General features: G+C 40.7%; 5 protein-coding genes across 5 annotated transcripts in view; 3 read left to right on the forward strand and 2 right to left on the reverse strand.

The window, feature by feature from the left end:
- cep104 (centrosomal protein 104) overlaps positions 1-9,034 on the forward strand; it is a 31,008-nt gene extending 21,974 nt beyond the window's left edge. Inside the window, exons 18-22 of the mRNA XM_054608664.1 lie at positions 122-230; positions 367-505; positions 3,029-3,096; positions 7,072-7,159; positions 8,901-9,034. Coding sequence (XP_054464639.1) covers positions 122-230; positions 367-505; positions 3,029-3,096; positions 7,072-7,159; positions 8,901-9,031 — 535 coding nt within the window. The 3' untranslated portion in view covers positions 9,032-9,034. The remainder of the gene's footprint in view (positions 1-121; positions 231-366; positions 506-3,028; positions 3,097-7,071; positions 7,160-8,900) is intronic.
- A 29-nt stretch (positions 9,035-9,063) lies between these two features.
- Positions 9,064-13,070, reverse strand: b3gnt7l (UDP-GlcNAc:betaGal beta-1,3-N-acetylglucosaminyltransferase 7, like). Its single transcript, XM_054608671.1, has one exon. It carries the CDS (start codon positions 12,986-12,988, stop codon positions 11,765-11,767), a length of 1,224 nt encoding a protein of 407 aa, XP_054464646.1. The 5' UTR covers positions 12,989-13,070; the 3' UTR covers positions 9,064-11,764.
- A 2,631-nt stretch (positions 13,071-15,701) lies between these two features.
- On the forward strand, positions 15,702-19,544 carry c12h1orf174 (chromosome 12 C1orf174 homolog). The gene is made up of 4 exons (XM_054608673.1): positions 15,702-15,833; positions 17,699-17,755; positions 18,012-18,374; positions 19,404-19,544. The coding sequence occupies exons 2-4, from the start codon at positions 17,699-17,701 to the stop codon at positions 19,542-19,544; spliced, it is 561 nt and encodes a 186-aa protein (XP_054464648.1). The 5' UTR covers positions 15,702-15,833.
- Positions 19,545-20,698: 1,154 nt separating this feature from the next.
- dffb (DNA fragmentation factor, beta polypeptide (caspase-activated DNase)) lies at positions 20,699-24,064 on the reverse strand. Its single transcript, XM_054608672.1, has 7 exons — positions 23,874-24,064; positions 22,825-22,951; positions 22,501-22,686; positions 22,113-22,192; positions 21,857-22,030; positions 21,611-21,711; positions 20,699-21,351 (listed from the first exon to the last, which is right to left on the reverse strand). The coding sequence occupies exons 1-7, from the start codon at positions 23,994-23,996 to the stop codon at positions 21,114-21,116; spliced, it is 1,029 nt and encodes a 342-aa protein (XP_054464647.1). The 5' UTR covers positions 23,997-24,064; the 3' UTR covers positions 20,699-21,113.
- A 2,994-nt stretch (positions 24,065-27,058) lies between these two features.
- nphp4 (nephronophthisis 4) overlaps positions 27,059-27,905 on the forward strand; it is a 157,252-nt gene continuing 156,405 nt past the window's right edge. Inside the window, exon 1 of the mRNA XM_054608940.1 lies at positions 27,059-27,272. Within this exon, the coding sequence (XP_054464915.1) occupies positions 27,093-27,272 (180 nt within the window). The 5' untranslated portion in view covers positions 27,059-27,092. The remainder of the gene's footprint in view (positions 27,273-27,905) is intronic.

Consider the following 27,905-nt stretch of genomic DNA (forward strand, 5'->3'; position numbering starts at 1 on the left):
AAAAATAATATAAAATAAATAAAATAATATGTTAATTGCATATTATCCTAGTCCTGATACCACAGGTTTAATGTTTTCTGTGGAGTTTTCACACAGTCGTTTATTTTTCCCACCATTTCAGCCTGTGCATATTCTGCGGTAAAAAGGATGAGTCCTTCACAGAGGACGGATTGGACCTTCACTACTGGAAACACTGTCCGATGCTGAGACGCTGCGATGAATGCAGACAGGTAGAATTTTACATTCTCAAGTGTGTCGGCGTGTTGGTAGTCCTCCTAAAAGAAGGGATATCTGCCTCACTGTTTAATCACCAGCTCAGTTATGAAGCTGGAAGACTTTGTATACAGCTCTGCGTTGTGTTCACAGGTAGTGGAGATAGCCAGCCTCACAGAGCACCTACTAGGCGAATGTGAAAGCAGGTCCAAGTTCAGCCAGTGCCCACGCTGCTCAGAGGCCGTGGCCACTGAAGATCTGACTCGCCATGTCCAGGGCCCCGCCTGCAACCGTGAGTTTTCCGTCCCTCTCTTTAATGCCATTGGAAAGTTTCTGAAAATGTCTTATGTGATGAAAATCATGCAGTTGGTTTAATTAGGGTGTATTTTATTTTTATTTTTTAATTTTGATCTTTATTGGATGATGACAGTTTGGACACAGACATGTTAAATCAATAGGAGATAAGAGTATGTCATGCAACAAAAGGTCCCAAGGCATGGACATTGCACATGGTAAAAGTCTTAACCACTTGAACATCAGGACAAATAGAATGGGTAGTTCTCTATATGACAAAAAAATGACTGGAAAAACTGTCATTTTACATAAACAAAACTGTTAAACAAAACCAAAATAACCAAATGACTAAGTTCCACAACTATTGCTTTACTGTCGCACCTTTGTGGCTCAAAGGGAGACAGTCTCTGGCAGAATGAGTGCCAGCTTGTTAAGTTTATTAACAACAATATTAATAATAATATTAATAATAATAATAAGTCAGCTTTTATCAAGCATTTGAGTCAGATTACCTTGTGAGCATTCACCAAGCAAATGAGTATCACAGAGGAGATAAGCTCCTTTCAGACATGCTCTTCTATGTACATGCTCTGCCAATTTATTATATCTGTGTTTTCCATATTAGCAGAACCTGCCAAATGATTCAGTAATATTTACACAAGCCAATGAGACTGAAGACTGAATGCAATGCCATGACACCAACAGAGACATGCACAATGTTACACTGACTTTTGTTGCTTTGGCTCTGTACTCCTGTTTATATCTATTTGAAACAAACCAAGGACTATAAGGTTAAAGTGATGACTTAGCTGTAAATTGATACATACATACATAGTTCCCACATTTGAAGAGGACAGACTTTAAATAGCAGAGTGAACATCATCTAACATAATGGCATCATATGGAAGTATGAGGCTAGTTAATTACTGGGTGAAGCAGAAAGTTGGTGTCTTCCCTGGTGATGCTCTGTGAAGCCTGCACTGCAGCCAGCTGCACTTCTTGCTTGTTTTTTTTTGGGATGGTGGGGGGGGTATTGTAGGCCACATGCTCAGTTCGACTGAGGTCAGGTTTGGCTAGGCCATTTTAAAAAGATTCCACTGTTTGGCCTTAAATCTATCTGATTACTTTGTCTGTATGTTAAAACGTCAAGAGTTAAGATCCTTTTCTTGCTGTATCGTCCTTAAATGGGGGATTACATGCCACAAATCGAACTCCATATGGGTAACTGATGGTTAGGTTTCATGCTAGTCCTGGCCAACCAGAGTAGCTTGTCAAGCTAGCTGGCTCGCTAACTGAACGTTATCTAACGGGGCAAAAGTTAACACAGTTTAATCAGGAGAAGTATTTAGAGCATTGAGGGCCGTCTGAGGACTGACTGCACATCACCAGCCCAACAATATCTCTAGTATCTAGCCAGTGTCTTCTGGCTGTACCTTCTCTTCAGTTCCATTTGTGGTCTACCAACACAACAGATGCTGCATGTCTGACTTGAAACATTTAACCCAGTCAGTGTCCGCTCCAACGTTACCCTATGAATGCTTAAGCTCCTTTGCTTGGCTAGACATAAGTAATTCCACAATTCAATTCCAACACAACTCCAACACATGGCTATGAGGCTGCTTAAGTCTTTGTTGTTGTTTTTTGCTGCTATAAGCCGACTTTGTTGACTTCAGACCTGTTCACCAGAGAGATCCATTACCAAACTGTACTTGAAATTTTCCATTTGATGAGTATAGGCAATTTATTTTATGGATATCTGGAAAATGTTGTCCTCAAAGCTCTCCTTCCTTTTCTCATAGAGCACACAAAAAACAACTTGATTTCCTCAATTAGATCAACCATAACATTTGTTCCAAAAAGACACAGAGACATTGATTAACCAATCTCAGGTGGATGAACACCCTTCTGCACATGTTTTTCTCTTCCTGGTTTTTCAACAGCTGACCTTTGTTCTCTACCCAGTACAGCTAAAATGTCTGTCTCTTTTGATATATTTGGCTGAGTTAATCTGATATATTCATACCCCTACAGGTGGCCTACAGCACATCTGTGGCCACAGTTAAAGCTCTTTTAAAACATGAAAAGTATTCTCAGTGTTCACTATGCTACATATATCCTTTAAGAAGCCAGAGGTCAGTACTTTTCCACAGTGTTGTGTTTCAAACAGCCCTGTTGCCAGTATTTACTATCCGGAAGCTGACAACAGCTTTTCTTATAGGATTTTCTGCTCGTTGTTTAGTTCCAGTTTGAAGGTAAAGTTTACTGTAACTTTACCATACAGCCTGAAGACGGATACTTACTGGATCAAGACTTGCACTAAGTCTGTATTACCAGCCATATGTCTCCATAGATATTTGATACCAGTTTGCTTTCAGCCTAATGTTCCCATTCCTTGGAAGTGTATTGTGATTAAATCTGTTCTCCTTTAGTGATTTTATTTTCATTTCTTCTGGCATGTTCTCGGGACCTTTTCTGTAATTGTATATTAGGAAGCTTAAAAGGTGTTGTGTTTCTGTTTTAGCCCCCATCTCGGGTAAAGGCTGCAACCACTGCCCTTTGTGTCACAACAACTTCATGCCTGGAGAGAAGGTGAGATTCTCGTTTTTCAGGTTTGTTCTATAAGATCTCTACCACATGGGAGACCTGGCACACAAAACACACACAATGAAAAGTTACTTTGAGGACAATTTAACTGGTTATGAAGCAGTCTCAGGCCACGTCCACACTAACCCGTTTTCAAATGAATCCGCATATCTTTTTCTGCGTTTGCACCGAGCGTCCACACTACACAGCGTTTTAGGGCACCGAAAACGAATACGTTTGAAAACGCTCCCGAGGACAGAGAAGTTTGAAAACGCTCCCGAGGACGGAGAAGTTTGAAAACGCTCCCGAGGACGGAGAAGTTTGAAAACGCCGCGTTTTCCTGATAGTGTGGATGACTGAAAACGAAGAAGTCCGAAAACGATGGCGTAGGCACCGGCGTTCGCTATTTGATTGGTTCTTAGCAGTTATGACGTGTCATTCCCTGATTTGTCACCCCCTTACCACGTGACCCCTTTCCGTAAGAGAACAACAACAACAACAGCCTTGATACCGATCGACTACCAGGTTAATTCAACATGGAGAATGTGGTGTTTGTTACAAATGTTTGTACATAGACGTTCAAACATGTAGGGACTTAATGACCCAGGGGAGCACAGGTGACCCATGGCAACCCGGAGGGGGTGGTCTTTGTCTTCAGATGGAATCAGCTGATATGGAGAGATTAAAGGGGTGTGTCCCGGCCTTATCAGCCCTACAGAACAGACTTCTGACAGACTTGTGTTGACCAGATGTATGGACCCATCATCTAGTAAACTTCGTTTAATGACTGTTCATTTAAAGTACATGTGCTGTCTGTGTGGGAGAGATAGAGTTAGACCTGCAGTGTTGTAACTAAGCTTGAAAAATGTGTCTGTTTGAGTTTATGGAGGAAGATTTTAGAGGAAGTTCTTAAGTATCAAGCACGACGAGTATCAAGAGTAGTGTAATCGTATTATCTGTAACCAAGCAACCAATGTACTTCCTGTTTACACCGGCATGCGCGTGCCCAGTGTATGTGAATAGTCACGTGATATTCGTTTTCAGGGGAGCAAGTCTGGACGCACATAATTTCGAAAACGATGCTGAAACGCACGTGTGGACGGAGATCTTAAAACCCCGTTTTCATTTGAAAACGAGTGAAAACGGGTTAATGTGGACATGGCCTCAATTTAATACTGATGCCTCTATGTGATCTACATAAGTAAACGACACAAACAGAGAAAAGATTGCCTTAATGCTTGTCATTGGTGGCACCGGGTCAGATTATACGGAAAACCAAATGAAATCATGCACGTTCACCAGAAACTCCTTCAGCTCAGACTCCAGCGCTCTGGCAGCGACCAGCCCGACGCTTCCATGCTGCCTTCAACATACAGTAGGAAGCTCTGCCGGGAGTCAGAGAGCTCATTGCCCGGCAGAAGTGTCTCCTCCTCAGGCCAGGAGCAGAGCTTCCCTTCACTGCTCCACCAGTCCCAGCTGGTAGCCAACAGTGACACCACTCTGCTGGAGGCCGTATTGCTGGGCCAACTGTAGGGAAGGGAGGAACGGGAGAACCAGAACCAGGACTTAGCAAGGCAGTCTGTAAAACCCCTGCTGCAGTAAAATGAGAGGCCTTCTAAACGGATCTGGTGCCTGGACAAACACTACCACAGAGATTAATACACACTATACAGCATATAAAGACAGTGAGCCAAGGCATTCATGTACAACACATCATCATCATCAAAACAAAATACAAGGCTTGTTTCTAAAGTAAAAAAACAAACAGTTTTGTCACTCACATTTCTGTGATCATGTTTACTGTGGAGAAATGGCTTGATTAAAAGTAATCATGAATTTATGAGGGATAGCATGTGACCTAAGCATAAATAGATGTTCCTTCAGTGAACTTCACCAAAAATGTGAATTTTGCAGCAGAATTTTCTACTGTTTCCTAACAACAACAAAAAAATGGGTCTCTTGTAAAGGGCTTCTTCCTAGGTTCTCATGGGGTAACTCTTGGTCCGATTAATATTTTCACAGAACTTGGGCCTGAACTGTACTTTGAGTACAGTACATCTAATATGAGGCTTGAGGAGGAAACAGGTGTTGAGGTAAAACCCTGCTATTGTTGTAAAGACTTCAAAGCAGGCGAAGCCTTTGTTCATAATGGGCTGTTTCATTTGACTCAGGATGAAATAGAAACCATCACATTCTTCACATTCCTATTAGTTTGAGGAGAAGTAAAGACAAAAAAATATCCTGATTTAGCTGTGAAAATATATTTTGATATATATTTTTAATAGATGTGCTTTTTCTACATCCTTTTTTGTGGTCTGTGATGTTTGATCAATAACAGGAAAAGATTGACTTACTGGAAATCTTATTTCAATATAAATCAACAGATAAAATGCATCACTGGGGAAACATAATCAAAATGGTTTATATACTGTAGCATACACAGAATACCTTGAGTAACCTAAATGTTGAATATGACATACTATAACCACAGGTAAATCAGTTTGCTCTTATCTCTCACAAGTAACAAGTGCTCATATTTCAGCGCTCTTGGAGCTTCTCATCCATCACTTATCCTTTGTGTCCGTCCACAGCGTTATAGTTGAGAGAAGTTCAAAACGGATATACGGTGTACAAGATTCTGTGACCCACTAAAAGACGAAACAACAGTGTAGCCTTTCATTTGTCTTCAGTTACGTTTCTGTCATCGTGGAGTCTAATGAATCATTCAACTCGTCTTTGAAGGAACCACAAGAGCTCCATGAATCAGTCTGACCACCACCAGTCCTGACCCGGCCTGTCCCCGTTTGCTGCAGCCCTTAAGAAATGAAACTTCTGGACAAAGCTCTAAAAAAAGACTCCAAAATGGATGTTAAAACCTCAGACTTCAGTTTGAATTTTGGGGGTCTTGTTGGAGAATATTGTTCCCATCAGTGTTACTATAATCGCTACCAATCCCTGATGGAAGATAGACATCTCACTCAAATGGTGCTCCTTCTCTGGTAACCAAGGGTGACCAGGTGAGGGGAGGATTTGGGTTTGATTCAGGAGACGTAGCCGGACAAACAGCTACCACATCCAAGGAATGCAGAAGGTTCTCAAATTACACACTTCCGACTCTGGGAGGTATGATGAAAAATAACAATAAAAGACTTGTTCGAGACCTTCTCATTGGAATGAGTGTGCATATGTGCACATCGTAGTTTATGTTGTTTGCTTTGCAAATATTGTGCTGGCAGATTTTGAAAGTGTCCCTCCTGATCTCTGATTGGCCAATCCAGCAATCCGGCTGTAATGTCACTGATTAAGGGGTTGTAGCCAGATGTACGTCATATTAAATGGTCATTTAACTGGTGTGATACAGGTGTGACTGGTCACATTCTCATCGCTCTGCTTAAGTTCAAGTGTCCCATTCAGCGTGTCAGAGAGAAGCAGCACAATACTGGGACTGGCACATGTAGCTGGAATGCAGTGTCATTGCTGCTGTGATTTAATCTTTGCTGTGGAAAATGCCTGTTAGCCTTTGTTTCCTTTGCTCAGCAGGAATGTGAGTCTCGTTGTTTTTTGCCTTGTCATGGGGAAATGTTTTTCTGTGTAATCTTTTTATTTTTTTCCGGCAAACATCTTATAGTCCAAGTACGATAAGATATGAAAGATATTGTGAATTAAGCCTGAATGTACATTGACACTTATTATGCAGCCTTAGCTGTACCTCATTTGTGTTCTCTTTCAAAATATAACTCGAAACATAAAGTCGCCCACCTCTCACACACAAAAAAAAATGTAAGAAGAAAATAACTCACAGAAAGTCACATTCTCGTTGCCAAAGATGTGAACGTTGACCCAATGAAAGACTGCAGTGTTAGTGGGAGGGAGGGCAGCCATTCGGGCCTTGACTGGGCCTACAGTCACCGGTGGCTGTCCCGATCGAGAGGGTATCTGGGAGAGGAACGTACTCACTGAGCTACTTTGTCCCCGTTCCAGGCCTGGAAGGCTCACCTCATGGGCAGGGAGGGCTGTAAACAAAACTCGCGCAGGACTGCGGTGTCCCAGAGAACCCAGCCAGCACAAGGTAAAGCATTCATACAGCCCTCTGCTTACACCCGCCTCCCTAACGCTCAGTGTAAAAGCTATACAAAGTGCCCATGCTTGTTGGTAAAAATGTCATGTAACTTTTCCACTATGGTGTTCTGCCTCAGAGCACTGTTGGTGTATCCATTTTGAATGATATTCGTGATCATGGGAGTGGTTGTAGGTATATTGGTGTGTATTTGTCCAAATGTCCATTATTTTGTCGAAGGACGTCTCACATTACTTTAATAACCATCTTGATGCCAGAGTGAGACACCACTGCTACACCTAGATGAAAAGTTATTACGGTTTTCATTATACAACACCCCGTTTTTCATACTATTCATGGGTGACATTTTTCTGTAACATCTATCCAGGTTGCATTCCAGGATTTGGGTCTCTAAAGAGTAGTTTTTAGTGTTACTGGTGAAAGTGCGTACCCATGATGCATGCTCGTATTAGTCATGATAATGGACATATTTTTTGGGGAGGAAAAAAAAAGCAGAGGAGTTTAGTTTTACGGTTGCACTCCATTGTTGATTCTCTTCCTTAGTCCTTTTGTTTAGAAGAACACAGTGCAGTGAATCCTCTCAGCCCATGTTGGTTGGTCAGCGCTGTAAAAGCATAGGCCTTTCTCACAGCACACATTTTTAATTTTTAAAGAAGGAAAAGCACAGGTGTGACTCATAATTCTGACGACGGCTCTGTTGATTGAAGCATTCCAGTGTGAGGGAGAGGAACCTAAAATCAAAGCAGCGAAAGGTAATTCAGCCGTCATTAACTTCCCTATGTACGCCTGTGCTTTTCCTACTGTGACAAGTCCAAATGTCTGCCGTTGAAAAGGCCCGTTGTAAACCAGTCGCTGGTCTTCTGTTGCATTGCTGAAGGAGTAGCGGATCGGGGGCTGTCCCCCTGCTGACCCCAACTGAACTCTGCAGGCCTCATTAAGACACACCAGCCATTACCTCCAGTAACAACAAGTGTCGTCACATTAACCAGAACTGAAATCATCCAGTCAAATGGGCCAATCCCATCATCTAGAGAGTGCTTTGCTACAGTATACAAGGTCACACTTAATGGGATCGTGGCTCATATGTTTACTTTTTCAGGGTTTTCCTCCAGGAAATAGTTTGTTAAATGTGGAAACGTAAGCCACTCAGATCCTGACACGTCTTGTAAATGAGTTTCATTAAATATGTAGCATTTGCTTTTTGAAAGAGCGCCTCTGCCTTTTTCCCCTAATGATTCATGTTTTATTCCACAAAAGCGTATTCATTTTGTAGGAAGACTGTGGTTGTTGTTCCTCTGTTATTTCCTCTGTAGATACTTAAGTACGTTTTGAATGCAGGACTTTTACATTGCTCTTTTTATTTAAGTAAAAGATCTGTGAACTATTCCCATCAGTCATTTTGACATTTCTTCTTATTCCACTAGTTGGCTGAAGGAACCCAATTAGTAGCTTACTGTATATTGAAAGCAAGCCTTGTGACGTAAGCGAAGCATAGACTCAGGGACAGTCTGTAATCAAATAGAAGTGGTCTCTCCTCACGAGCTACTGTTGGCCTGTTTATACTCACATCATGGGTGATGCAGGCGGCTTTGTTTAGTGGTAAATAGAACACAAGAACAGAGAGAGGAGGGGGGTCCTATGTGTTAAAGTCCATACAAAGGTTTACATTAAGGATGTTATGTGTGTGTTTTGTGTGTGTGTGTGTGGGTGGGTGGGGTTTGTGTGTGTCCAGGCAAAGCTGTTGGTGGAGCCAAGCTGAAGCAGGCCTGGTCGGTTGGGGCCAGAGCCAGGGCCATGGGCAGAGGAAGCCGGATCCCGGCCCTGGCACCCCTGGCCAAAGGACATTCACCAGGGAAGCACTGAAACTGGTTGGAAGCACCAAAATAGAAACGCCCAGCAGCAACAAACACTCCCACATTACCTGGTACCATGGTCCTGCATATCAGCACTTTTAGAAAAGACATCCGATAGGTTTCACTTCTTTTTAAGAGTGAATTTTAAGGGAATACCCACATCTTATCAGCACAAACTACACACATTACAGCATGGTGTTGTATCCACTTAGTGAGACACTGTTGATTTGCCATATTAACTCTTTAAGTTTCTAGTCCTGTTGTGGTCAGTGACAGAACATCTTCACAGAGAAGCCACAGCTGGACTCCACGATCTTATATCTCTTGCCTCTTTTGTCTACATGTCCACCAGCCTCATGTGTCATACACCTGCGGGGCCAGAAGACATGTGCACACCGTGTGCTGTTTGCTGATATCCCCTTACAGGACGTCTCTGTTTTGAGGCTCTTATTTTTCAAAGTGCTCACTGTCATTTGGAGCCACAATGGTGGGGGGTGTGAGCAGCTTCTAAGAGTCGACGGTTGATTTGGTATTTTACTTCCATTAAAGGCACAGTGTGTAGGATTTAGAGGGATCTATTAGCAGAAATTAAATATAATATTCATCACTATGTTTCTCTGTTTTGTGTAAAATCAACCTCTGCCACTAAATCCTACCCACTGTACCTGTTTAAGTTTTGGTGACTCACAAGAGATTTAAAAACGAATGGCAATAATGTCATCCTCTCCTTAGAATCTGTCTGTCTTACAAACTCCACACCCTCAGTTTGCTATACAGGCTTTCTCTGAAGCCCCAGCTGAGCTAACCCAGATGACCTCACTATGACATCATCAGGGTCATTTCATTCAACTGGGCAAAGCTAGTAAACTAACCAATTAACACAAGCTATCCAACGCACCTATACGTTTTATTCTAAATGTTTTAAATGGGAAAAATTGATTTTCAGCATTGTATTTAAAAAGAGATTTAGATCACAAACTCAAAACCCAGGATATAACCAGTGTAATACCATTAAATATGTATTCAGTCACTACATTTTACCAGAGGACCACTGGTACTTCTAAACACTCCTCTCTCTGTAGAAGGAAACCTTCCTCCCTTGGCAACACTCCAGCATCCTCAAGCTTTTGACAACGTCAGTGAACCTTTACTCTCCGCTTCACACGTCGCCATCTGTTTACATTTCTCCTTTCATTTCTTGTCGTGAATAAATTATATAGAAGGAATGAAGTAGCACTTTGCCAAATGGATTAAGCTGAATTTTCAGTACAGTATGAACTTTATTTATTTCCCTGCTTATTGCCTACTGACAATCTTGACTAGATAGCACAGTTTTATATAGTCCACTAGTCCAGTGAGAGAGACAGAGTAGATCGTTTAACTTAACAGAATTATTTTCATTGAATAAAAACACACACAAAGGAGATGAATGCATTGTATACAGTAGAATTTCTGGAGCACCTGTTTTTCCTTCAACTTGATTTCTGCTGAATATGACAGTTTGAAGCACTGCAGCCTCTTTAAACAGACGTTAACCACACACTGAGAGTTTAAGAACTCTGACAATAATTTATAGATTTATATTTAATGCTTGTACTACTTCTATTGTACTGCACAGTGTTATCACGATGTTGAATGTGATGTATATTCATCAACGGCCAAGAGGAACTAAAACAGAAACATCCGTAAAACGGATGTTTTGAACATTATTTTGCAAATTGTTATATTAGTAGGATACAACTTAAATGTAGGTGATGTATAAGAGAGTATATTTGGTTTTAACTACCCAATCCATCACATTGGCTTTAATGTTTCTGTATTGAGGCAGATTGCAACAGTGGATATTTTTCCTTTTTTTTTATGTGCATAGTAGTCAGTATTTTCTGAATAATTATGGCATCAAATGGCAAAAAGTATCTGTATTTGTTTAAATAAAGCTACATTAAGCTGGACTTATGGTTTCACTTGACAGAATGCTTTTTGATGCTTTTACATCTTTTTACAATCTTTCTCCAGCTGTTCACATGTGAATATAAATCAAATGCTGCAACATTAATTCTGCATTTACAAAGTTGACAGTTTTATTTACATGATCACACATGACTCTGCAGAATTACAGCCCTTTAGCTTCTTTGGTTTTCGGCCTGCCTGTGAAAATCGTACACACATGAATTGACACTTGCAATATATTAACTTAAAACAATCAAATCATTTAATTTTGTACAATTTCAACACCCTACGGAAGAAAAAAAAAAAAAAAATCACTCAACTATGAATGCAGTTGTTCATGCCATGATGTCACGCTGAAATCCTGAAAATCAGATATGGAAAATTATAAAAAAAAATCAGCTGTTTTAGAGGAACACCTGGATGTAACAAGTCCAGTCTAATTTATGCCTGCACAAACACGCACTAAACCCCTTTACAACCACCTCTCTACATCAACATTGGGACTCAGAGTGAGATGGCAGAGGGGTGAACCTGAAATGGCACCGAGAATCAGAAACCTTCCTGGAATGTGGAGTTGTGTGGTAGTGGTTTCACATAATGGAAGAACAATCAAAAGTAGTGGGACAGGTGGAGATGAACCCCTCAACCTGTTCAGAGGAGTTTGCGGCCTTCTGGACCTGACACACAGATCACATGTCTTCTGTTCTCCAGTCTTCTGTGTGTTCAAGCTCTGGTGAACTTCTTGCAGTTCATAATTCAGTCAACACAGGCACCACCTTGTGCTGGCTGACCCTCACAAGGCCTTCCTCTGCGCGCACACCAGCTGGTCGTCGTGCACCACGCTCCACATCCTCAGCAGCTCCTGCGCGCTCAGCTTGTGCACCACGATGAGGCTCCTGTAGAAGCAGGGCTCGCTGTTCATGGGGCTCACCTTGCGTCTGGTGATGCCGAAGGTCCTGAAGCCCGGGTGTATCTCCGGGGCCAGGCGGAGCTTCTGCAGGCACATCCCCAAAAACACGTCGTCGATGGGGTACAACTCCAGGTCCTCCGAGGCCACGAAGAGCCTCCTGGCCAGCTGGGAGGACATGAGGAACCCTCCTCCTCCGGCGTACGGGGGGTACGGCTTGTCGTACAGCTCTTTGGGGATGTAGTACTTGCTCTGCCGGTTCCGGATGGGGATGGCCTTGGAGATGGTGTCCCCCACGAACAGCTCGGCGTCTTTGCCCTCCTCCACCTTGAAGCCGATGAGCTGCAGCAGGTTGCCCGTGTTCACGAACACGTCGTCGTCCCCTTTGAAGATGAACTGCACCCCGGGGCAGTAGATGTCGAACCATTTGAGGAAGTTGACCTCCTTCAGGGTCAGGTTGAAGAAGGTGTCCATGAAGTCCCACTGCAGGATGTCTCCATAGACCCGGTCCTCGTACTCCAGCAGCTTCTGGAGGTTCTTGGTGTCCTTGCCGGTGGTCGGGCTCCCCAGAAGGAACAAAGTTCTGACCCTCTTCCCGTCCTCGGTGCTCTCGGTGCCCCAGGTTTTACGCACGGCCTCCCGCCGGTCGTGCTGCTCGATGACGGACTTCACCACCACCAGGAGATGGACCTCTCCATGCGCGCACTTCTCCGGGTGGTTGATGAGCATGGGGAAGTACCTGCAGTGTCTGTGCAGGACGAACTGGTGGAACCTGGGGTCCAGGCGTCGGAACCAGTCCTGGCTCCTCACCTGCGTGTTCTCGCTGCAGTTGAGGACCTGCTCGTCCCAGGAGGATGGAGTCATGTTGGAGACGCGCTGCGCATCCAGCAGCGGAGGCTCGGAGGTCCCCACACCGCTCCTCACCGGCTCCTTCTGGAGGGGAGAACATCTGGAGCCGCACCAGCTGTTCTCCCTCACATGCTTCACTCCCATCCCGTCCTTCTCGGCCAGCTTCAGCCTGTGGATCATGAGGAAAGACGCAAAGACGAGGGACAGGCTCAGGAGCGGCTTCAGCAGACCGACCCTCTTCCTCCGAGAACACAGATCCATGGCTCTCAGCAGAGACCCTCAGAGGCTGGGCCGTGTGCCTTCATAGTGTGTCGAAGCCTTGAGTCCCAGTGGAGTCCCAGTGGAGTCCATCACCGCCGGCCCTGCTCGCTGGGACACCAGAGGTCTGGTCCTGACACTGAAGTGGCCCCGGGGCTCCCTCTGCCCATGACGGCTCTCCCGGTGATGTCCTCGGGCTCCTGCCTCAGAATGAGACCAGGTCCACCCCTCTCCTCCCTCCTCCAGATATCTCCTCCCCCATATGACCGCCACTGATCTGGGACCAGCAGGTCTCCCATTTCTCCCACACACCAGGTGTCCACCTATAATGTCAAGCTAGAAGTATTCAGTCCATCCAGCCATTGCTTTGGAATAATATGAGGCTAAAATACATGATGAGTCATCAGATCAAAAGAAAAATACTTGGAAATGTATGGAAACAATCAAGAGATACACTTAATTACATATGTTGTACTCATTATATGAACTTGGGAGTAGAAAGTTGCCTTTAGAAGGTATAGCCTAGACAATAACATGCAAAAATATACAATAAAATAATCACAAAACAAGGCAAAAGCATAATGAATATATATATATATATATATATATATATATATATATATATATATAATGGCACATCTACATAAAAACTGAAATAATAAACATTCAGATCCTGAGCATTATGGGACTTAGGTCTACCAGAGGTTCAAAGGGGGCCAGATAATACTAAATGTAACTAAACATGTGTAGAATTTTGCCTTCAAGAAAAAGAAGAATAATCAGCCTGTAAAATATGTGCTTTCATTTTTCTTCTCGTGTTGAAAGATATACCAAAAGAAAGCAGATTTAAAGAAACAAAGATCCCAACACGTTCCGGGGCGGGTACAGAACAAAACACTGGATGCATTCCCACAAGTAGCATCTAGTATCAACACCCTCTGCATTTAAAAAGTACTCCTTTCACCTTACTTGTTGTCAAATTGTGCTCCAAACTTTTTTCCAAGTTATGTGTTCAACTATTTCATCTCCGTGTGAAATTAGAAAAGGTACGGAATCTTGTTAAACAAGGTGCTCTGAGTTTAACAGAGGAGCATCAGGGAAAAGGTCCATCACACTTATGAACAACACTCAAGCAATGGCATCAAAAACAAGGGATTTATTTATTGTTATTGTCATTGGATACTTCAGATTATCACACAGCTCATTTGGTTTACGTATCTGGCAAACCAGCACAACAGTTTTGGACTCCAATACTCAAATATATGTATAAAGAATATTCCTATTATTCCTCTACAGCACAAACTGTTGCATCTCTATTCCATGTCACTGAGGAGCTGGAATTATAAAGACTCTAGCACCCTCTTGTGGACAGTTTATTGAATAACGTTTTGTTAACGAGGCCACTCCACACCCTCAGAAGTGAACTATAAAAGCATTCATCCCACACTTTTATGCAAAGGCTCTTTAAATACAATAATTTGTATTCCCGTCGTCATTGCATGTAAAAGTTACCCTGATGTCCTGCACCAGGCGGAGAAGTCTCGAGTAAGAGAGCCGGTACATTGTTCTGTATATGCCAAATTATTAAATCGAAATGTTACAGTAAAAATGTTTAAAACAAAATGAGCAATAAGAATAAAGATTCTGCCAAGGCATTTTTATTATATAGGTGATAGCCAGACTAATGCTTGGTTCAATTGTTGGGAATTGTCTTTTAGACTGAACCAAGGACAGGTTCATATAAAGCCAAAAGCTGTACTTTAATCATATAAACTACAGGCCTTTTGTCCTGACATAACATACATTGAGAGGCTCATTTATTTCTTGGCTATATATATATATATATATATATATATATATAGAGGAAGGGGCTCTAAGGGTCCAGCGTTGTGTCTGGAGGATGACATTAGGAAAGCTCAAGTAAATAATCAGACAGTGGCAACAGTCAATTATTTTATGTGAAAAAAGCACATGATTGGCTGATGATCAAATTATACTTATGATGAGAGAAGGAACGTTTTCAACTGGGTTATGGACTCTGAGCAGATGATCAAGAAGTACTACCCCGAGCCTTCCACTTAGCACTTATTGTATTCATATTAGTCTGTTGCACTTATTGTATTCATATTAGTTTGTTGCACTTATTGTATTCATATTAGTTTGTTGCACTTATTGTATTCATATTAGTCTGTTGCACTTATTGTATTAGTTTGTTGCACTTATTATATCCGTATTAGTTTGTTGCACTTATTGTATTCCTATTAGTTTGTTGCACTTATTGTATTAGTTTGTTGCATTTATTGTATTCATATTAGTATTAGTTTGTTTGCACTTATTGTATTCGTATTAGTTTGTTTCACTTATTGTACTTTTTTGCTCTTTTGGTTTATGCTCTTAGATGCTTGTTTAAGAAAGGAGATGCACTTATGACTTCTGGTGACTAGTAGTTCTCTTGAATACCTATGTTGAATACACTTATTGTAAGTCTCTTTGGATAAAAGCGTCTGCTAAATGACTGTAATGTAAAAACACAAAGATGAGAATATTCAACAAGGGAAGTGTAATCACTGTCAGGTAGAAACAGAGCTTGTTAGTGAGGTGGACACACCTGCAGGAGGTCCGCCTCTCCAGCAGGGGGCAGCAGTGCAACAATACGGGTGAACGCTACCTTTAAAAACCGAGAGAAGAAGAGGATTGTTTTATTTTTTGTGGGGGTTCTCAGGACGCCATATGTCGTCTATACATCACATGACCCGTGTGGAGCTCCAGAGCCCGTCGGTCTGAAGGATAGAAACGAGACCACGTGTTGGAACCGGAGACCTGAGGCGCGGCACCGGGAGGCGGCACGGTGAGAGCGCGTTCACGGGACGGGACGGGGTTTCCCACCGGGACACAGAGGCTAACAAGCTAATGAGGCTAACGGGAGGGGTCACCAGAGGTCAGGAGGCACTGATGACGACACAGCCTGGGGGAGGAGCCTCAGTCTAAATGTTTAGTTATATATTTAAATGTTTTTATCTGCATGCTTTAACTCCATCTGCTAAATAACAACTTCATTAAAAGTTTAATTATATATATATATATATATATATATATATATATATATATAATGTATATATTATATATAAATGTTTTTATCTGCATGTTTTAACTCCATCTGCTAAATAACAACTTCATTAAATTGTTTAATTATATATATATATATATATATATATATATATATAAATTATAAATGTTTTTATCTGCATGCTTTAACTCCATCTGCTAAAATAAGAACTTCATTAAAATTGTTTAATTATATATATATATATATATATATATATATATAATATTTTTTATCTGCATGCTTTAACTCCATCTGCTAAATAACAACTTCATTAAATTGTTTAATTATATATATATATATATATAAATGTATATAAAAAATAACAACTTATATATTTAAATGTTTTTATCTGCATGTTTTAACTCCATCTGCTAAATAAGAACTTCATTAAATTGTTTAATTATATATATAAATGTTTTTATCTGCATGTTTTAACTCCATCTGCTAAATAAGAACTTCATTAAAATTGTTTAATTATATATATAAATGTTTTTATCTGCATGTTTTAACTCCATCTGCTAAATAAGAACTTCATTAAAATTGTTTAATTATATATTTAAATGTTTTTATCTGCATGTTTTAACTCCATCTGTTTGCACTATCCTCTCTGCTGCTGTAATCCTGTAAATGTCCCCGCTGCGGGACTAATAAAGGATTATCTTATTTTATCTTATCTTTATTTGCATGTTTTAACTATTTATTGGTGTGAGTTTTGATTTTAATGAAGTTCTTATTTTGCAGATGGATAAAACATTTAAATATAAACATTTAAATATAAATTAAACAATAAAAAACATTTAGAGTTTGAGGTGTGTCTAGCTGTTACAGTTTGGGAGTCGTGGTGGGTTTCAAATATATATATATATATAATATATATATATATATATATACATACACACACTTTAATCGGTTTATGGTGCTGTGTTGCTTTCCCACATGTGATCTGAATCCTGAATCCTGAATCCTAACTTTAACCATTAAATGTGCAGAGTTAGTTTGGTGAAAGACATAAAGAGTGGAAGCTGTGATACATTGCAAATGCTGTCTTGTCTGCTGAAAAGGCCCTACACATTGGAACAGGACAGGATTCAATCCAAGTGATTTAAAACTCCTACCCAGCCTTAAATCTTTTGTTTCAAAGGTTCTCACATTTCAACATTTTAAATACATTCTCCGAAATAAAACAAGATCAGCATGTCTATCCCACGTCAACTATACCTATGTTTTCCTGACTTTGTGTTTCCAGGGACTAAAGCCTTGCATAACACAGTTAATATGCCAAACTCAAACGCTGTGACAGTTTTTTGCGGGGAAACCATTTGAAATGCACACCGAGATCTGTTTGCTTGTATGCACTTTGTTTTGCAGTAATATACTCCCAACATCTTCTTTTAAAGCTGGCTCACATAATAAAAGCCCAATGAGTCGATGCTCACCCGAACCTTTCACAGGGCTATGTTTTGGAAAGTTTCTTGGCTTGTGATATCACTGAAGCTAGGGAAGCTTGTTGCATTTAGCTTAATGGTCTCCAAACTATGATCTACTATGTCACTATGATTTAATGTTTCCACACGGAATGAAACAAACCACATTCTGCTGCTTTGCAGATGCCTGGTCCACTTGACGGCTTGAGGCCCAGAAAGAGGAAGAGCAGCTCCAGAAAGGTTTGTGTTAACCTGCAAACAGCAGGGAACAGCCTGTATAAAGAGCAAAGACCTGAAGTCAAATAATGTCTGTCTTCAAACAACTTAATATGTTGGATGTTTTTTTTTCCTATACTGGACAATTACAACTGGCTCGTCTTTTCAAAACTGCATCTGCGAACTGTACTTGTGATGATGTACGTTGGTGTAAGAGCAAATGAAATTGATCATGGTTAACCGAACATCATCATAACCCTGGTCTTTAACCCTCTCACAGCCTTCTACTACAAGGAGGAGATGTATAAAAGGTCCAAAGACGCAGCCAGCACCAGAGAGCAGCTCAGCAGTCAGTAAAGCAGAGGTTCCTCTGGAGAGACTCTCTCGCATCAGCTGTGAATGCCACCAGTTTGCAGGCAGGAGGAGATGCTCAGCATCACCAGAGCTCCAAGGACAGGAGGGCAAAGAAAACGAACTGAGGACGAGGCTGGAACGGGACAGCTGCCGAGTGTACGGCGTCTGTGACAAACCGGAGTCTGAGGACATGGACTGTGAAGAAACCAGCAAAAACATGTTCCCAGACGACGACAGCAATCAGATTCTTCCTGTGGAGCAGTTCTTTGGAAACTTGGACGCTATACAGGTGAGGCATTTGTCTTTATCACCACTATACGGACAATCTGTGGCTCAGGTTTTGGCACTTGCAGTGAAAAGCTTTCCCATCTGATGGCCAGTTGAGGAGTGGCTGTGTTGAGAGGACAGTAAACATAGATAAAGCAGCGCTCACATATGTTGTCAGCTAAATGTTCTCCAGTTTAATAGCTTTAATTATGTTACATCAAGTGACTTTGCATAATGAAGTACGTTCTACCCGCAATATTTTTAGGGCTAACTTTTAACAGTTGCACATTTTAGGGGCAACAAAAGATTCAAGATGAACATTCTCTAGTGTAAATAAACTACAAAACATAGGCTGTAAAGGTTCTGAAAGGAAGACGATGTGTTGCTACCAAAAATGCCTTTTAGCACAACTGCATATTGTGACACTTTCTATTGCAAATATTTCAACATTGCTTAGATATTATGCACAGTTATTTTCAATTTTACATTTATCAGAGCCAATGTAGGAACCAATTATGTCCTCTGGAAAGGGCAAGAAAATTGTATCATACAATTAAATCGCTATTCAACATGTTGTGCATATTTACTAGTATTAGATTAAGTAGATTGTTGTAAATCCAAAGGATATTGATTGAACTGTGAAAGTAAAATCAAACGGATTCCCCAAATCAAAAAGAAACTTGGCCTTTGGTTGCCATCAGGCGTGTGCTCACAGGCACAATGGCAGCGAAGCAAATTTAGTTGGTGAAAATGTATTCAACTGACAAAGAACCAGATGAAACGAAACGAAAAAGGACATTTTTGAAGTTTTGTGAGGAGAAGTATCTCGGCATCTTTGAGCTTGATGTAAAATCACATAAACATGACATGTACACGTCACATTTTTATTATAAAGCTGACGTATGACTGCAAAGTATCCTAATTACTCAAAACACACTTTTGAAAAGCTTTAAAATGTAGGGCCCTTCTGTACTGCTTTCAAATGTTGCAGCACAGCCGTTAGATTTGATTGTTTGGTTTAAGATTAAACCCCAACTTTTCTATTCCACAGGACTTCCCTCAGAGATCGTCAGAGACTTCTGCTCGTGCTCAAAGGGAGCACAGGAGACGACATTACTACGCACCAGAGGACAGCGACGAAGAGGAGGCGGTCCTCGGCGGTATGCATGGAGGCGACAGAGGGGACGCTTAGTGACGAGTTACTGCACTGATGACTGTGGAGGACTCAAAAGTCACGCCTGTGGAAGCACATAAAACGCTCAGCACTTAGCAGCCAAATTAAACTCCTATTCAGATTCAGTCAGTCCTTAAATCATAACGCTGTCACACACACGATGCTCATGACTCACTGGTAATGAAGTCGACCGCTACGATGTGAGTAAGGGAGGAATGAACTGTCGCTGGGGCTGAATCTGCGCTTGGCCTGCCATCATTTACAAGTCGACATGTATGAGTGTATTTTTTAAAAACTGCTCTGCCTCCAGTAGCCCGCCGTGTGCTGAAGAGACTCGTCACGACTCGAAAACACTAGAGCATCACAGAGTTAGTTGAAGTTTACCACTCGTATTTATGACTTTGTTGATGGCTTAAAAGCAAATTTAGTGTTGTTGATTTGACAAGGACCGTCCAAATGCACATAAATGCCAAAATGTTTAAAACCCATAACACTTAGCTTAAAACCAGAATATCTTTTGATACTTTTTAACAAAGCTGGGATTAATATAGCCACCTGTGGGGACATGTACAATAGTGCCTGTTTTGTTATTTATTGCTGAATTTATGCTCACCCCCCATCCTTCAGTCATCTTTGGTCTGGCCTGGGGAGGAGGGGGCTGTTGGCAGCACTTTATTTAGATAAACGGACTACATAACACACTGCTTCATACTTTGAGTGCAAGTTTGCAGTTTGAGATTAGCCTTGAGACAACGGATGAAAACGACAAGATTTGAGAGGGGGAAGAAATCTCCAAATTACAAGTTGTGTATATGTGGCGAGGAAGGAGAGAACAGAAGGCCAAAAAGCAGTTCAATATTGAGAGATTTTATATCAAATTAGGTGTTTAAGAGGAATGTCATTGTTCACCAAGTGTCTAACATTCATCCGCTTATTTTTTGGCAGGTGCTTAACATGCTGTACAACACATCTGTAACATAACACATATATATATATACAAATATATCAATGCAGCTTTTAAGTTTCCCTGATGAGTCCATTGTTGGGTTCAAATTTGCAAACATGACAAAATTCTATCAGAAAATGTTTTATTATAAGAAAGAAAACATAGACTTAAGACATTGAAGTTTCTGACAGGCGTTTCAGTGAAGTGATGACTTAAACCTGACTTGTTATCTAGTCATCTAACTTTGAGGTAATTGCACTAGTGCTGTTCACTCCTATGCAACTTTCTGACTGAGTGAACGCCGCATTGTCATCAATTCATGCATTTTTCCATCACTGTGCCAACAAAGACAAAAATAAATGTTTTTCATAATTACCTGGTTTGTTCAAGTGTACTTTTGTCTGTCTTACAAAGCACTGTCTGTTTTAATGCTCCTAAAGGCTTCACTGGTTCACAAAGCAGAATATGTTTTAAAAAAAAAAAGAATAATAAAATCAAATCAAAGTTCACATTGCTGATCTGATCTTCCTACAGGCAGCCTCTGAGATAATTATTCACATCATTTATCAGTGTAGCACTTGTCACAGTTAATACAAATAAAAAAAAACAGTGTTTTTCATAAAAGCAAGAGTCACAAATATTCACACCAAGCGCCTCTTCCTTCCTTTGGCCTTCTGTTTGGCTTTGCCCGTGTTAAAGATCTCTTCGGCGTCACACAGCAGGTTGTGAGCTCCTTTCTTGTGGCACACGATGTGGACCAGCTTCAGGTTCTCCCTGGTGAACAGCAGGCGGTAGAAGTAGCTCAGGTTGACGTCGGTGCTCTTGTGATCCTGCAGAGCTTCCAGCAGAGCGGGAATGATCGCCCTCTTCTTCTCAATCCTGGAAGAAAAACGACAGAAAAAGAAGAAATGTTTGAAATTTCTTCTTCAATCAGCAAGTTTCTTGTTTTAACATGTCACTGTTAGCTGTCCTGTATGTGATGCAGATCCATCACATAGAGGACAGAGGTCGTATCCTGAGTGTAAGACATTTCTATGCTAAATGCAATGTATGAATGAATGTTTTTTTAAACATGCCAGCAATACTAAGCCTATAGCTAGGCTCGGTTTGCCCTTTGTGACAGTAAAATGAGTCCGACCTGTGGTCCAGATTCCACGTGCTGAAGACGATCCTGCTCTCTCGGCTGCCGTAGGGGTTGATGGAGTGGAGGGACTGGCACACTTCCTGCTCAAATGAACCCTGAGGAGGCAGCAGCAGAAGAAGAAGAAGAAGAGTGTAAACAACACGCTCAAAAGCAGGTCCAGTTCTTTCAAAAGTGTTCTGTAAGGGTCATCTGAATTTATAGAAATGCATCAAATGGTGAGGTGAGTCTCTGTTATAATACCTGGCAGGTGAACCACCCGGCCTGAGTACAGAGGCGATCTGCTTCCTTCTCAGTCCTGTCAAAGTAGCAGCCGTTGTGCTTTGCCGCCTTCAGCATTCCTGCCAGGCATTTGGATGTTTTCAGAAACTCTTCCCTGACTTTGGCCTTCGGTATGGTTTTAGCGGCCGCATCCACCTGAGAAAAGAGACATGGAGCCAAACTTATAGATATTATGCCAGTCGCCCTTCAGATTCATTGACAGAATAAGGAGCTTTACCTCCTTCACGTAGCCTCGTATCCTGCTCTCACAGTTGTACTTCATGTAGGCGGATTTAGTCTTGAATCGGGTATCAACGCCTGAAATGAAACCCCACTTAACGACAAACTCTAATGCAGATGAAATTGGAGTCACATCAAGCGTTTAGTGGAACATTTAGCTAAATTTGTTGCAATGGCAGCTTTCATATTGTACAGATATTGAAAAATATTTTGAAGCATGAAGACCTTCAGAGCTGCAAAAACTGTTAGACACAGAAAAAGCCTTTTCCGATGTCTGAACCAAACACCACCACATGTCTCAGTGGAAAATGCCGGTTAAACAAACTGTGTATCTTTAAGAGCCTTGCTGCGGTAAGGCAGAACATGTAAAGTTTTGGACTCTGTACCTTTGAACCACTCTTCATCCTCCTCTCTTTTCTCCAGCTCAGATCTGTCGTCCAGGTTGTGCAGCAGGTCAGTCAGGATTTTACGCCTTTTGGGAGACTGCTCATCAGAGAGGAGCCCTTTCGCCGCTTCAATGAGGCCGTCGGCGTGCCGGTCGGTGCTCAGTAACTGACCGATGTCGCACACAACTGGAGTTGGAAGCACAGAGGTTATAGGTGTCAGACATCAGCCCACTTCTAAACTTACCGTCACAAACACACGTTTAGAGTTGACGCATTTGTCTTGATTTGTTGTTCGTGGTGTCTGTGGATGATTCTCCTTCCTACCTCCACCCCATGTCTGATCTCTGCAGAGAAGCACCAGCTCAGTGTTGTCCGGCAGAGTTTGGAAGAATTCCTCCGTAACTTCTGTCCCATCCGAAGACAAACAGACGTGTGCACCAGACAATGGCAACTGGGAATGACAGACATGTATTCAGCTGTCATAATAATAAGACAAGATATTTAAATCCAAGTGAAACTGAGGACCACATTAAGATATTTTTACGCTTTTCTCCCGGAAGGGTTATTTTATCATTTTACACTAACTGTTATTTTTAAAGGGAATTTCTTCTAACTGATTTTGAGGACAAAGCATCACACATTCTTGTCTCACACTATGACCACTGCAAACACTGTGATAGGGACACAGACGTGGGGGAGGCCTGTGATAGCCAGCTGTATCCTCATGAAAGATGTTCTTTTCACAGAATGTGCAGACAATGTGAGGAAGCGAGCCGTGATGTACAGAGTACGATGATGTGCGTCGTTTATCTTTGTAGTTCCTGTGTTTCTCTTCAGACTGAACGTTCCCTTGCATCACAGAGCCGTCTGTGACACAGTCTGCTCAGATTACATGGACACATCTATCTGTGTATCTTGTGCTGGAGGGCAGGACTCCTGTCTGCTTATCTGCCCTCCTGTGGATGAAGATGAACTCTTTTGGTTACTATCTCTGAAACACACTTGTAACATTTCACTTGAAAGGAACATGTTTTATATGACCTCTACTATACAATCTCTTGTTTCTGCACTTAAATGTGGCACCCTGGTCTAGTGTAATGATCTGTACATGTGACCCTCCCGTTCCTCTCCATGTGCTTCTGTAAAGTATAAATAAAGTTGTGTCTTATCTCATATGCAGATAACTGTGACGTGGATCCAAGTTGTCTGAACATGAGGCATGTTTTTCTCCCACAGTTTGCAGATTTCCCATATCTTCAAGGTGAAGATGACCCAGGACACCTAACATCATGTCTACTGAGTTCACATAAAGGGTTGACCTGTATCTCTGAAGAGAAGGCGGAACTGGAGGCTGAATAAAACAAAGATCTCACCTGGAACACCTTGCAGCCCTTTCTCAGCAACTCCTTCATGTCTTTTGCAGCAACGCCATACTTCCTGTTGTCTTTGCAGCTCCTGATCTTCACAGGCTTGTTTTTGCTGAAGAGCCCAAACATTGCACAGTTGTTACTTTGTAACCAGCGCTTCCTCCTCCTGTCTCTGCAGGATGTCGGCCCTCAGAGAGGCTCGCTGCTGCCCTCTGCTGCTCATGATGCTCTGCTGTGTCCTTCCTTGTTAGGACACACCTTGTTTGGTGTACAGATATATTTATATATTCATATATTTATTAATAAGATCAGCCACATCATTTAAAGATGTCTCTAAAAGTCCTGCATTCAAAAAAAGCAAAAATGCATTATTATCTACAAAATTAATAAAATCTTAAATAAGGCAACTCAGACAAGGCAAGACTTCATGACCCCGCTTAGGGTCATTCTATTACACCGATATATTGTATACTATTTATTCATTATTTGTATAATATTATTATTATTATTATTATTATTATTATTATTATTATTATTATTATTATTATTATTATTATGCACTCATGCACGTGCAGCATTTTGATGTTGTAACTGGCCAATGGGAAGCTAGAATTTTATGTTAAAGAAAATTAGAGGAAAAGAGTGTCAGGATATGGCACTAATCAAAGTACAATGATCTTGAAATCCCCTTAAGATAAGATAAGATACAATAAGATAAGATAATCCTTTATTAGTCACGCAGCGGGGACATTTACAGGATTACAGCAGCAGAGGTTATAGTGCAAACAAGAGACATAGTGAAAGAAAAACAAGATATAAAAAAACAAGTATTATAAATAAGCAATAAAAACAGTAAAGAATCCACAATAACTGAAACATTATACATACAGACATAAAACTATTATAACTATAATTGCACAGTGTATTTGTATTGCAATTTAATGCAATACCACATTAAATGCAGTAACATTTTAGGTTGTTGCATGCAAGACAGAACACACGGGGAGGCAAAGTGCTTGATGTTTACATTCAAAGTGTCACAATCTTACTTTATTTTGTTGTATAGTATGTGTATTTATTGTCTGTGTAGTTGTATAGTATGTGTATTTATTGTCTGTGTAGTTGTATAGTATGTGTATTTATTGTCTGTGTAGTTGTATAGTATGTGTATTTATTGTCTGTAGTTGTATAGTTGTATTTATTGTCTGTGTAGTTGTATAGTATGTGTATTTATTGTCTGTGTAGTTGTATAGTATGTGTATTTATTGTCTGTGTAGTTGTATAGTATGTGTATTTATTGTAGTTGTATAGTATGTGTATTTATTGTCTGTGTAGTTGTATAGTATGTGTATTTATTGTCTGTGTAGTTGTATAGTATGTGTATTTATTGTCTGTGTAGTTGTATAGTATGTGTATTTATTGTCTGTGTAGTTGTATAGTATGTGTATTTATTGTCTGTGTAGTTGTATAGTATGTGTATTTATTGTCTGTGTAGTTGTATAGTATGTGTATTTATTGTCTGTGTAGTTGTATAGTATGTGTATTTATTGTCTGTGTAGTTGTATAGTATGTGTATTTATTGTCTGTGTAGTTGTATAGTATGTGTATTTATTGTCTGTGTAGTTGTATAGTATGTGTATTTATTGTCTGTGTAGTTGTATAGTATGTGTATTTATTGTCTGTGTAGTTGTATAGTATGTGTATTTATTGTCTGTGTAGTTGTATAGTATGTGTATTTATTGTCTGTGTAGTTGTATAGTATGTGTATTTATTGTCTGTGTAGTTGTATAGTATGTGTATTTATTGTCTGTGTAGTTGTATAGTATGTGTATTTATTGTCTGTGTGTGTAGTTGTATAGTATGTGTATTTATTGTCTGTGTAGTTGTATAGTATGTGTATTTATTGTCTGTGTAGTTGTATAGTATGTGTATTTATTGTCTGTGTAGTTGTATAGTATGTGTATTTATTGTCTGTGTAGTTGTATAGTATGTGTATTTATTGTCTGTGTAGTTGTATAGTATGTGTATTTATTGTCTGTGTAGTTGTATAGTATGTGTATTTATTGTCTGTGTAGTTGTATAGTGTGTGTATTTATTGTCTGTGTAGTTGTATAGTATGTTTTATTGTCTGTGTAGTTGTATAGTATGTGTATTTATTGTCTGTGTAGTTGTATAGTTTGTCTGTGTAGTTGTATAGTATGTGTATTTATTGTCTGTGTCTGTGTAGTTGAGCTGCTGCAACACTTGAATTTCCCCCATGGGGATCAATAAAGGAATATAATAATAATAAAAATGTCAGATGTTTGCATTCTCCACCTTTAATTTGTACCTTTGACTCCACTCCACTAGTAATGGCACTAACAGTAAGGTAACTTCATAGGGGAGCTTGTGGCTATACGAAATAAAGGATAACTAATCTTATGATATTTTATGGTCTCTGTACTTTTCCACCTCTGCTCTCAAATTCTTGCACTCATATAGGCTGATAGTGGTCTAATTTAAAGCAGAAATCTGTCCTTCTTACTCATAAACTCATCCTTTTTTATACTAAACCTCTTGACTGTCTGGAGGGCTTCTCATTAATCATCTGTAATGTGTATTTTGAGCATGCACCTACAGTAGATTGAGCATCATAATGCCTTGCATCTGATATTTATGTCATAAAGCTCAGGCCAGACATGGAATAAATCATATTCCCCTTCAACAAAGAGGAATAATGTTAATGCATCTTTAAGATAATGATATATTTATGTTATTATGATTTGCACTAACATTACTTTATATATATATAATGCTACAATCACAGTGGATAATGTGTTTAATCTGCAGCATTTGCAGCAAGACTGGAAACTGGAGACCAGCATGGCAGAGTGAACGTTACCATAGCAACCGATGCAACCCGACGGGACATACCAAATGAGAGGTTTAGATGTTTAAAAAGAAGATATTAAAATAGTGTTTTGATGTTCAATTTCGGGTTTAAATGCCTCGATGCAGAAGTAAACGTCGTATGTTTGATATATACTGTTTTTATTGTATTTTTTAATGGTGAATATACGGGTGAAACCACTGATTTACTCCTCGCACCCCCCCCGCCCACTGAATGGTAGAGTCCGATTTCAAAATGGCGGCCATGTGTTTGAAAATCTGTCAGAACATCCGCAGTAACACCTCTGTTTAACGCTGTTTATCAGGACTTTCACTCTGTGTTGTTGACTGCAGGGCATGGTGAGAACAGGAGACACGCCCAGCATGGCGGCAGGCTGGAGGGAGGTGTTTGAGAGGAGCAGCGTGGTTCCTCCGGCCAGACACACAGCTCGCCTGGCTCTGGAGACCCGGCTCAGCACCCAGCAGCTCGGCCTCCAGCTCGGCCTCAGCCGGCTCTCTGCACCCCACCTCCCGCAGGTGAATGCCCACAGTGAACGGTGCCTGGTGCAGGGTGGAGAGTTACAAACAGCTCTACTGGGGGCAGAAAGAAGGTGGTGGTTGAATGCACTTAAAATATGCATAAGTGCATGTGTAGTTTATATTTAAATACACTTCATTATGCAGCCAAGATGTGATATAGGCTCCTATATAGGCCAATTATATATCCCAACACACACCTCTGCAGCAAGGCATTGCCTATAGTGGTAAATGAGGAATGCATGTTATATTTTTTTTATTGCTCATTTGCTTATTTATAATTACTTATTTTTTTACTATGTCTCTTGTTTGCACTGTCCTCTCTGCTGCTGTAATCCTGTACATTTCCCCGCTGCAGGACTAATAAAGGATTACATTACATTACATTACAGTCATTTAGCAGACGCTTTTATCCAAAGCGACTTACAGTCAGTAGTATGTTACATATCATTCACCCATTCACACACTGATGACAGGCTACCATCAAGGTGCCACCATCAGACTCTAACTAACATTCATCATCCAGTCCACACCGATGGCCTTCAGGAGCAACTTGGGGTTACATCGACTGCCGAAGCCGGGTATCAAACCACCGACCCTCTGATTGGAGAACTACCTTGCTCTCCACTACGC

The sequence above is a fragment of the Anoplopoma fimbria genome, chromosome 12, assembly GCF_027596085.1.
Source record: "Anoplopoma fimbria isolate UVic2021 breed Golden Eagle Sablefish chromosome 12, Afim_UVic_2022, whole genome shotgun sequence".
In the NCBI taxonomy this organism is placed as follows: Eukaryota; Metazoa; Chordata; class Actinopteri; order Perciformes; family Anoplopomatidae; genus Anoplopoma; species Anoplopoma fimbria.